The sequence below is a fragment of the Fragaria vesca genome, linkage group LG3 (assembly GCF_000184155.1).
Source record: "Fragaria vesca subsp. vesca linkage group LG3, FraVesHawaii_1.0, whole genome shotgun sequence".
NCBI classification, from domain to species: Eukaryota; Viridiplantae; Streptophyta; class Magnoliopsida; order Rosales; family Rosaceae; genus Fragaria; species Fragaria vesca.
The window spans coordinates 10,821,269-10,832,790 of NC_020493.1; the positions used below are offsets into that span (position 1 = coordinate 10,821,269).

The 11,522-nt window shown below is 38.2% G+C and overlaps 1 protein-coding gene and 1 pseudogene across 2 annotated transcripts in view; both read left to right on the forward strand.

Moving 5' to 3' along the window:
• The window catches only part of LOC101292394, a 1,325,780-nt pseudogene that overhangs the window by 1,253,781 nt on the left and 60,477 nt on the right, over nt 1-11,522 (forward strand). The gene's annotated exons all lie outside the window — the stretch shown is intronic.
• Nucleotides 6,390-9,820, forward strand: LOC101302912 (BES1/BZR1 homolog protein 4-like). Its single transcript, XM_004294082.1, has 3 exons — nt 6,390-6,605; nt 8,522-9,276; nt 9,362-9,820. The coding sequence occupies exons 1-3, from the start codon at nt 6,390-6,392 to the stop codon at nt 9,363-9,365; spliced, it is 975 nt and encodes a 324-aa protein (XP_004294130.1). The 3' UTR covers nt 9,366-9,820.

Below are 11,522 nucleotides of genomic sequence, written 5' to 3' on the forward strand. Positions count from 1 at the left end.
ACGAACATATGTTACTCTTAAGCTTGTTACTTGTAATGGAAAATTGTATCCTTCTTTCTATATCATCCCCCGATTCCTAACTGTGATATTATTCTGATTCCTGATTGTGATTGAGATCGGGTGATTCTGTGTAATTTTGTGTTGAAAAATGAGACTTCTTGAATTGCAAAGACTTTGAATCAAAAATTATACTCGTAATCTTATTTCAACGTGCCAAGACAGTAGGATCATCTCTGCTGGGTTCTCATATACCATCTAGCATCACAAAATTGTATTGCTTGGCAAGATGCCATGAGAATTTATTGAACAATACAACACATGCGTGGTAAGGTGTTTTGAAAGAGGGTCTAAAACTTATTTCTGTGATTGATTGGAGTTTTATTGATTCTACTGTGTAGACTAAGTTTCTGTCACGTGTGGTTGAGGTTGGTAAAAGTTCATCGTATCTAGGTTACTAATTAAATTATTGAAACGTAATTTTTAATTCGTTCTTAGTGGTCATAATGTAAGATGTTTTGACACCGATTAAGACAGATTAGTCCATGAACCTAGTTTGCTAAAAATACCGTGTTGATCTTATAGAAACAATGTTATCATTTAAATTTTTTTCGACCAGTTGTTATACTTTCTATTTATTTGGTTACACTATAAAAAGCAAAGCAAAACTTGCAAATCAAGGAATGCAAACACCAGCATGATTGGAGTAAGAACTGTCCAAACAAAAACAACAAGAAACCAAATGAAACGATTGAATATGTTGAAAAAACACCAGAGAAGGGGCGTTGACTGGTCTTCACTCGTTTTTGCACGTGCTTCTGTTCTTTTTTTCTTTTTTTTCAATTTATTATATTTTGTATAATTTCACAAACAAAATTATACCATTGTCGCACCAAATTGCTACCCAAACGCGCGTCACCTGTTGCGTCACACTCCGATCTCCTCCCACATTTTTCATTGGTTCTCTACGCGAGTCCATACCACGCTCTTCTCTGGCGAGTCGTGAACCGGCGTAGTAGTTTGGCCTGGGGTCACCTGGAAGTGGCAGTAGCCTAGTCGGCATCACCGCGTGCCATGCACACCTCCGACACGTGCGAAGATCCTCTTTTATGTTACCGTGCTGTAAAACAGTAAAATATAATTCGTACAGACGAAGTGGTCTGTTTATAGGGACGGAGACGGTTACCGAACCGTAGCACAGAATGGCGACACGTGGCGAGGAGACGAACGCTTTTGTCAGAGTGACGGATGCGAGGTGGGAGAAGAGGAATGAGTATAATGTGTTGGGTTTTGGGTCAACTGAGGTAGCATCTTCCCTTCCCTTCGAGAAGTGCCATGTGCATGCAGGTGCCCAACTTGAAAGTCTTTCCTTTCACGACCCGGGTGATATTGGGATGTATATAATCCAACTTCATGGTAATTGCAAGCTTGAAAACTTGAATTTTAATTCATCACGCTAAGAAATGAAGAGTTGTTATTGTTGAAAAAACGAAATGCAACGAAACAATTCTGAAAAACGAATAATATTAGAGACTTTTTTTTTTTCACGATTGGTCTTATTTGAAGTTGTCTAGAATTTCAAACAGAAAATTGTTTTTTGAGCGTGAAATTGATCTTGATCAAGCTCTTATTGTCACGGTTGACACACACAATATCCAAATAACACGCGTGCATAATATTACGTATCTAATTAAATAAGGCGTCATCGCTTTTACCCTAAATGTTCAACTCTTGTTGTTCATAAATATCCTGATAGTTATAAAACAAGGGAGTATTGGAGAGTAGGGTTGGCGAGAGCGAGTCAATATTAATTGAAGATTTCTTTATTTTGTGGTGTCTTCAGCAGTTTTATACGTATATGTGTTTGAGATGATCTAAACGACCATGTTTTGTATAGTATCATCTTATGATCGAGACTGTCGACATGTTGGACGCTTCTTACTTGATATAGAAAAACTCTCGATTTCAACGTGATCTTTGCCGCCCCCCTACCCCCAAAAAAAAAAAAACAAACCAAGATGCATGCATATATGCATATATTGCACATAAATTGCGAACCAAGTAGATAATCACACATTATTTATGCGATCTTAATTTTCTTTTTACGCAATAAGTTAAATAAATACATTATCGGTTTGCCCCCACACAATCAAGAAATGCATGCATTGCTGGAATTGCAAAGCAAATTTCACTCATTAATTATGTAACCACAGTTTTCTCTTTACGCTCTTAATTTAAACGTACATTTTGTCCCATACAATCAAGAAATGCATGCATTGCTGGATTTCCGAAACATTTAGATCTTTGTCTTCGCTCATAATTTATGTGATCTCAATTTTCTCTTTACTCTATCAATTGAAACGAACATTATGCCCCCACACAATTAAGAAATCCATGGCGTTGCAGAATTTACAAAATAGTACATCCTTCCTCATAATTTATGTGCAGCGACGGAGCCAGGATTTCAAAATCACCTATCTGAATTATCTTTGTTAAAAAAATTAAAATGTATGAATATAAATAAATTAATAATGCTAATATCTGCATTAAAAATATATATGGCTTCTTAACACACAACGTTAAGAAGATCAATCTATAAGAGTAGAAATGATATCGACTTTCAAAAAATAATCAGATTCACATCCTTAAAATGCAAATATCGATTGATAGCACACAACATGCTTTGACAATTGAATAAAATTGAGGGAAAAACTATTTGTTGGAAAAAAGAAAAGAAAAAAAAAGAAGACGAAACTTATGTTTTACGATAGTTGGGGACTTGTCTAACTTAATATCGACCAATGGCTCACTTTAAATAAAATAAAAGGTGGATGTGCCATGTAGAATAAGATTTGTGTATATTTCACTCCTTATTTAATATAATATAATAGGTTTTGACCACTTCTAATTATTTTTTTACCTGGGCTTTAGGGTTTATTACATATAATATAACCTATTCTATTTGAAAATTAAAGAAAAACTATCTTCCGTCTCTGTTTATGTGATCGAATTTTTCTCTTTATGTTCTCAACTTAATTTTAAAAATTGATCAGAAACAACTAATTTCAATATTATCGCAATACCAGTTGGTTTAGGAACATCGGTGTCCTGCTTGTGCAAAGGAGATCTTGTCCAGAGCAGGGACGGAAGATAGCACATCCTTCTCTGGGCTACAGCCCAGACAGTTTTTTTGGTTGCTCAAAATAGAGTAGGTAATTTATATAAAATAAGTAGGTATATGAAGCAACAACCCTTAAAAGAAATGAAGCTTGTTTTGAAGCTTGTTTATTGAATAAATGAAGCTTGTTTTGAAATCTTTCCAGTCTCCACGGCTCGTACAATCTCACGCGCACCTTCACATAATTACTTTATTAAAAAATTTGACCATTTGACACGACCCACCCTGAATTTCACCCTGAAACCCGGAGTAAGTCGTGCGGGGACCACCTCCAAGGAAAATTTACTGAAAAGATTAAGAAAATCTCCCTTGCAAATGGACAACCCTAACTCGAAAATTTCAAATTACACTCTTAAATCAACACTTCCAAACATCACATAATTATCCTTCAGAAATTCTACACATAATATACAATAATCCCAAAGTATTCAGAGCTACTAAACACAAGCGGAAGCAAGAAAACACGAGTAGGTTGAACAGGTAACCTACTAACGAAAACTGGCAGAAATGTGGGTGACTATGCCTTGCCTCCTACTAGATCCAACCCGAACTCTGCAGACTGGGCAATTTAAAACGAAGGGCCCAGGGGAAAACATTTAATAACGTTAGAGTGAGTGGACAAAAATTAAAATAATAAATAAAATATTTATGTTTCCCCAAATTAATTTCTAAAGAAAAATCGAATGCATGCCGCAAGCGATAAAACTTTTATCTCATAAAATATCGAGCCTCTCAGACTCTATAATATATGTATGTATTTACACTCGTCCATACTCCATATATAAATTCATGGGTCTATATAGGGCTACTACGCTCGCGTCCAACGCTCACGTCCAACGCTCACGTCACGCTTTAATGCGGTGCTACACTACGCCATCAAGGTGGACAGACGGGTGTATAAATATGTGTCCATACCTCCTATATGAGTTAAACACTCAAATAGGGCTACTACGCTTACGTCCAACGCTCACGTCACACCATAATGCGGCTATATGCTACGCCATTAAGGTGGACAGACACATATGGCTAGCTAGCATTTATATACATACTCTCTCATAAACACATATTTATATCCACCGAAAATCCCATTTTCGGTAACTCTCCAAGAGAAATAAAAATCGTCAAATTTAAAATGACGTTAAAATATTCCGCAACATTAATTGTTCAACCATGAACTATAGCATGCATTTATTTAAAATAAACGTCCACTCACAATTTAGGCCTAAGCCTGATGTCGATCTGGGGCCTCGTCTGCTCGAGCCTCCTCACGTCCTGTTCCAATATAATATTAATTTCCAACCAAAAATCCAATATTTAATCAAAATAGGCAAAATTACCCGAGAGCCATAAATACGCTCATCATTGCCTAACTTCGATATTCTTAAATCGGAACAATCCGAACTTAAATATCATACTTAACAGTCGTAAATACAACCTCCCCAAAATACGACTTAAATCCTACGGCCGGATTCTGCATTAATTAACCGCAAAAAATACCAAACTTCAGAAATTCACGAACCTATCCAAATCTCATCCAAAAATTCCATAAATCACATCAATATACTCCTCTTAATATTCCACACTTAAAACCCTAAAAATCTCTTAACCGCCGGCGGCTCCGCCGGCAGCGGTGGCCGGAGGCCAATTCCGGCGACCTCCAAAACCTATGAAATTTTGATAGAATAATCCTCTCATCATGCTCTACAACTTCCCTAACTAGCACAAACACCAATTCCAAGCCTAACTAGGGTAATCGACTAAAAACATCAAAAACACCATAAAACTTCCACCTCAAATTTCTCCTTACCTAGCTCAAGAGGGAGTGAGTCCTTTTAGGGCAAGGCTGCTGGGTTGAAGGGCTACAAAACCGTACCAAGCTTGCCCGGATTGGTGGCCGGAGGAGGGAGTTCCGGCGACGTGAACCCTAACACAGTCGGATCTCTCGGGCCCGATATCTCCCTCACGGCGACGCTAGGGAAGCTATCACCGGTCCAAGGAGGTTGCTGGGTTGATGGCCGACCGAACGGGACCGGTGCGGCGGTCTGGTGTGGCCGGACGGCGGCGGTCGGGCGGCGAGAAGTTTCCGACGGGGGAGAGGCTCGGGAGGAAACCGGGAAGAAGAGAGGAAGAAAAAGAAAGAAGGAAAAAAAACTGGGTTTGGGCCTCACACCCCAAACCAGTCCATCCTTTTAAACAACCCAAACCCAAAAATAAAACACCCCGAAAAAATAATACCCGAATTAAAAATTACCTTTTACTAGCTAAAATTTACCATTTTTACCGTCGTCATATTATTTTCCACGAACAATTCCCCGAAACTAATTATCTCTTAAAAATACCTCTAGGGACCAATTAAACTATTAACTCAATGACGGAGACGGTAAAATTCTTATTATAATTAAGCTAGTGAATAAGGTAAAAATATAAGGGTCGGGATGTGACACCATTAGTCCTCATTTTTATTAATTCCAACTCTTTTAGTCATTAACTCCAACTCTGTTATGTTGTTCCATTTGATTTTATTTTTCATTTTGTTGTCGTGGCTCTTTTACTTCTTATCTCGTTTCTTTTTATTGTATTAGTTCCATTGCTAAAAAGAAAAATTCTCCAGCTTTTTCAAAACAAAATCTTGTTTATGTACTTTGTCTTTTTAACTTCATTGTTTTCTTTGAGTTTTCGAAAACAAACAGTTTTTGATTAATTTGTTACAAAAACTCGTAGCGTACAACTTAATATTAGCTTCTTTGTTTATAGATATATGTAATAATAGATATATCTGAATTTGGAATATGCAATCATTATTAATTTATTTAAAATCATTCATTTGAAATTTTTATCATAGAAAAGTTTAGCCCAGAATGTTTTGGAATCCTGGCTCCATCCCTGGCCAGAGTATTTGCATTTCCTGAGGTAATAATGGCAGGCTCGTAAAATACTAACAAAACAGGAGCAAATACAAACCCCTCGTCGTATTTAGCCTCCCTCTCCAAAATCTCTCTCATTTCATACAAACCACCACTTTCACTCCTCGTTCTTTTTCCCGGGGTTTCATCAAAAGTAAAAAATCACAGCTTCTCCTTTCCGATTTCAACACCTCAATCCGACCCGCTTTCCCTCACAGATCCGATCGGATTCACCAATCCTTCAATACTCCCCGATCAGATTCTTCTGTAAAAGCGCAGTCGTACGGTTTTGGTAACCCCCAGCGGGAGAGATGACGTCAGGCACGCGGCTGCCGAGCTGGAAGGAGAGAGAGAACAACAAGAGGAGGGAGAGAAGACGAAGGGCCATAGCGGCGAAGATCTTCGCCGGACTCAGAATGTACGGCAACTATAAGCTCCCCAAGCACTGCGACAACAACGAGGTCCTCAAAGCTCTCTGCAACGAGGCCGGTTGGACCGTCGAGCTCGACGGCACCACTTACCGCAAGGTAATCTAAATTTTTAACTTCGTTCTCTTTTTTTTTTTTTTTACCGTTTATGAAGATTAACCTCATGCTCATAGCTCCGGAGCTTGCTGAGTGCTCTGGAGACCTAAAATTCTAAAACTTTAGAGTCGAAAGTCAATAAATTAGCTCATTGCGCTAACAGAACGTAAATGTAGAGTAATTTATATAGTAAAGTTTTCGGATAGCTCTAAATTCGAGTTGAATTAACTCATTGTATATGAGGGTGAGACATATCGCAAACGATGATTAATTTTGTGTAGATTTTAATACATATGTTTGTTTCTATGATAATTCGGGGGGCTAGAGCTAACGTGCGCGTAACGGACATGGCGCATGTTAGTGGAATTGGTTAGAAGGGGAAAGCTAACGTGCACCACCGGCAGAGGGCCGTGAGCTACGGGCTGCTGTCGGGAGCGGTCTTTTTGCTAACGTGCACCGGGGTTAGGGGAGGCGCATTTTAGCGGCGGCGCGGTGGGGTTAGATTCCTTTGCTTTTTTTTTCTTTTTTTTTCAGGCTGACTCCGTTACGTAGTCCGGTTTAGATCTAGTCAGCTCTGTTTTATGTTGCTGGCTTTGCTGCTACTGGTACTAGCTCGTCTTCTTTTTTTCACTTGCCCTTTTGTTTGTGTATTATCACTTTTGCGCGTGAAGCACAAGCTTTTCTGTAGGCTTGTTTGGCTGCTCCCTGTGATAATCATTATTCTGAACCACCTGAAACTGCGTGGATCTCGAGGAGGGGTGGAAGATGCCCTTTTTTTTAGTCTGTTTTCAACATTTGCGGCTCAAAATGCAGATGCTTTAAACTGGAATTTCTTAGGTTCTTGAAGGATATTTCAGCCATTTTCAGTGTTTGAGATTTTCTGTTATATACTGGGGTGGTTTCTAGCTCTGTTACCGGATCATGATATGGTCCCCTTGGAAGAAAATTATAAAAGTGTACGTGGTCAGTAGTCAGGTTGATCAGATTATTAAGGTAAAGTTGACTGCTGCATCTGCAAAAAATAGGACCATGTTTTGCATTGGATTCCCTATTGTTGAGGGTTGCTACTAACTGGGAATGTAATATTGTAATCAGTCAGTGACAAGTCCATTTTAGGGAGAGAAATTCATGTCCTCAATTTTTTACATTACTTGCATTCCCTTGAAATTCTTAGAATGGTGCCATTACCTTCTTATCAAACCAGTACCTCGTTTATGCTGTTTTTAACTTGGCTTTTAGATAAAACCAGGGAAGCTAGAAGGTTATTTGTAGAGTTACAAGTGTAGTTCATTTATCACAGCACAATCTGTAGTCGGGTTGGCAAATTTGTTAGTAGATATTGTCATATTGGTGATGTATCGGTTTTCCTTCGTTACTTCGTAGGACATGGAACAATTTTTGTCACTGACACTTCATTTCCAAAAATTGCACTGATGCTGTTCTAGGAGTATGGTAAGTGAAGTTATCATACCATTAAGGTTGAGTAATTGGTTTTGAATACTTGATAGGATATATAACTGAATAGATTATAGGCGCGCTTCATATTATGACTTGGCAATTTAGGTTTCGGATCAAACTGCAGATACTAATTCCAACCAGTGAAAGGTTTAAGAGAGTGTTGATAATGAGAATGGGATTAGAAGCATCATATAACGACTTGAAGTAACAAGAGCATCATCATTTCTCATTACATTAGGTGAAACCAATATAGGCTATGTGTTATTACTTATTAGCAAGCAAGGCTGTAATGGACAAGGAAGCTTCCACATTGCTTTCTTATTACCCTAATCTGCTCTTAATGGAACTTCATCTCGCCTTTCTGCAAATTATCTGTCCAAATATGTGGTTATACTTACTTAAGACTTATTAAATATGCTATTCGTTTGTTATGTGCCACTAATCATCTCAAATACTTGCAGGGATGCAAGCCTGTTGAACGTATGGACATTGTGGACGGATCAGCAGCTGCTAGCCCGTGCTCATCTTACCACCCAAGTAACTATGCTTCCTACAATCCAAGCCCTGGCTCATCCTCCTTCCCTAGCCCAGCATCATCTTCCTATGCTGCTCATCAGAATGTTGATGGCAGTTCCCTTATCCCATGGCTAAAACATCTCTCCTCCGGATCCTCTTCTGCCTCCTCTTCCAAGCTACCAAATATGTACATCCATGGTGGCTCTATTAGTGCCCCTGTCACGCCTCCATTGAGCTCTCCAACTTGCAGAACACCCCGGATGAACACGGACTGGGAACAGTCTGCTCAACCGGGATGGGGTGGGCAGCAGCACTCCTTCCTGCCATCTTCTACTCCACCAAGCCCTGGCAGGCAGATTATTCCTAGTCCAGAATGGTTTTCTGGGATTCAAATTCCCCATGGACCAACTTCTCCGACATTTAGCCTTGTCTCTTCAAACCCATTTGGGTTCAAGGAAGAGGCTTTAGCTGGTGGAGGCTCTCGAATGTGGACTCCTGGACAGAGTGGGACATGCTCTCCTGCCATTGCAGCAGGCTCTGATCACACTGCAGACATTCCAATGTCTGAGGTGATCTCTGACGAGTTTGCATTCGGATCATGCAACACAGCAGGGCTGGTTAAGGCATGGGAAGGAGAAAGGATTCATGAAGAATCCGGATCTGATGATCTAGAGCTCACTCTTGGGTGCTCAAAAACCAGGCAAGTTAACTTGGTCTTAAAGTTCAATTTGGTAGATCAAATGTTTGAATTGCTAATTTACTCATTTCTACCATTTCATTTACAGGTAAACAGTTGGACAAAGTGAACTTGAACCATGTAATGTTATGGTGCATGTAAAGAGGAGCTCAAAGTGAGAGATCACTAGTTATTGTATGAAACTATGAACATTGAGTTCTTGTTTGTGCTAATCAAGGTGAGCACTAGTGGTTGCTCAGTTTCAATTTTTTTAATTTTTTAATTTTTTTTAGACTGTATTTTCTGCCAAGTCATATATTAGTTAGTTACTTCTAGGTCTGGGGGTGTATTACAACCCATAGCAAGTGTCTTGTAACCCAATATCATTGGAGAAGGACTGGTAACATGTATGAATTGGCTTCTGCCATTGAAAGAAATTGGGGTGTAATTCAGTGGTCAAATATCTTCCAGAAGAGAGCGTCTCCTTTTTGGCTTTTGCCTTTGGCCTTTGGCCTTTGTATGTTCGTTGACATTAGTATCTGTTTGGTAGCAATTGGCATTTTAGTTATCTCGTTCCTTCTCTCTCTTTTGGCTGCGCATTCCGTTTATTACTAGTAGACTCTGGTATTGTAGAAAGAAATCACTTTATATAGACAAAGACAGCAGCTGGTGTGGACTAAACCAAATCAAGAGGTAAGTCTCTTTGAATCTTCTTTCTAATGATCTTTTGACGGAAGAAAAGCCCTTGGATTCTCCTGCCAAAGTTTCACCACTGACCATTCTCAACTCCACCATTTTCAGATTCGAACTGTTCACCATCTCTCCTAATAGAGCAAGGAGTAGATTTTGTTATTTTTTCTTCTTCAAAATTTCACATACGCAGTATTAAACCGGAGAAAGAACGGAACTCTATCTGGGATCAGATATCATGCCGCAGTCGCATTAGAATCAGCAGCAGAATACAATCAAACATGACATACCTGAATTCTTCTTCCAGGAGCCAAAAGGGGTCCAACAGACAAAATCATATTAAAATGCATTATCTTAGCCAAGAGATTTATACATGTACGTAAGTAGGTATGCATATTTCGACCAAAAAAAAATCTACAACCATTTAGTTCCAACCTTCTCCGGTGTAGTGGTTCTCATTTCATGGCACACAAATTGATTATAATATGGAAAATGATTATTGGCCTTAGTAATTTTAATCATAATTTTAACCTGCAAAAATAAAATATTAAAATTGATAAGTTAAAAGTCTAGAACTAAATTTCGATTCACAAAGATAGAAGGAAATTTTAATAAATTTACGAAAGTAATTTATGGTATAAAAGCCTAATTTGGTATGATTATTAACTTGGTCATTAATAATAAATTAATTAAATTTGGTACATAGACATCCATATTAAAAGGGTAAGAAAATATTTCATATTAGTATATAGCATCCATTAATTGTTAGGGTTAAAATTGTATTTTTACCTAAGAATGAAATGACATAATTTATTAAATTGATGATATGTCTATGTGACATGACATGGAGAAATTTTTCAGTGCTACGGGAGGATCACGTGGCAGTCTGACGTGGTCTTACTTTCCAATCAAATTTAGACATGTAGATTTTCTTCACGAAAAATTATTTCAGCTATTTTGTCAAAGACCATTTTAGGTTTTCTGTTGTTTTTTTAATACTAAACCCTAAGCCCTAAACCCCAAACCCCAAACCCCAAACCCCAAACCCTAAACCCTAAACCCTAACCCTAAACTTTAAACCCTATACCCTAGACCCTAGACCCTAGTTTGAACTTGCTAAATACCCATGAATGTCATTTCACAAAAAATAGAAAATATTTGTTTATATTTTAGTTGTAAAAAATCTACATGTCTAAATTTGATTGGAACGTAAGACCACGTCAGACTGCCACGTGGTCCTCCCGTAGCATTTAAAAATTTCTCCATGACATGTCACATATGATTAATGTCATAAATCTTAGGCCTTATAATATATACGTGTATGGTTGAGAGTTTGAGACCCTTAATCTATAGGAGAAGAAATTACCTGAAAAAGGAAATATATTATGAGCATAGTAAAAAAAGGTAACAAATCATTTCCTAAAAAAGATATGGAAATGATTTTGTGTTAATGTGTGTGAATCAGATATATCAAAAGAGTCCTGCTACATGCACAAAAAAGTTATACCAAAATATGATACCAAATTATATGGCGTCCTAGGTGGCATCTACCACGTCATCACTTTCAATTGAAAATTTTC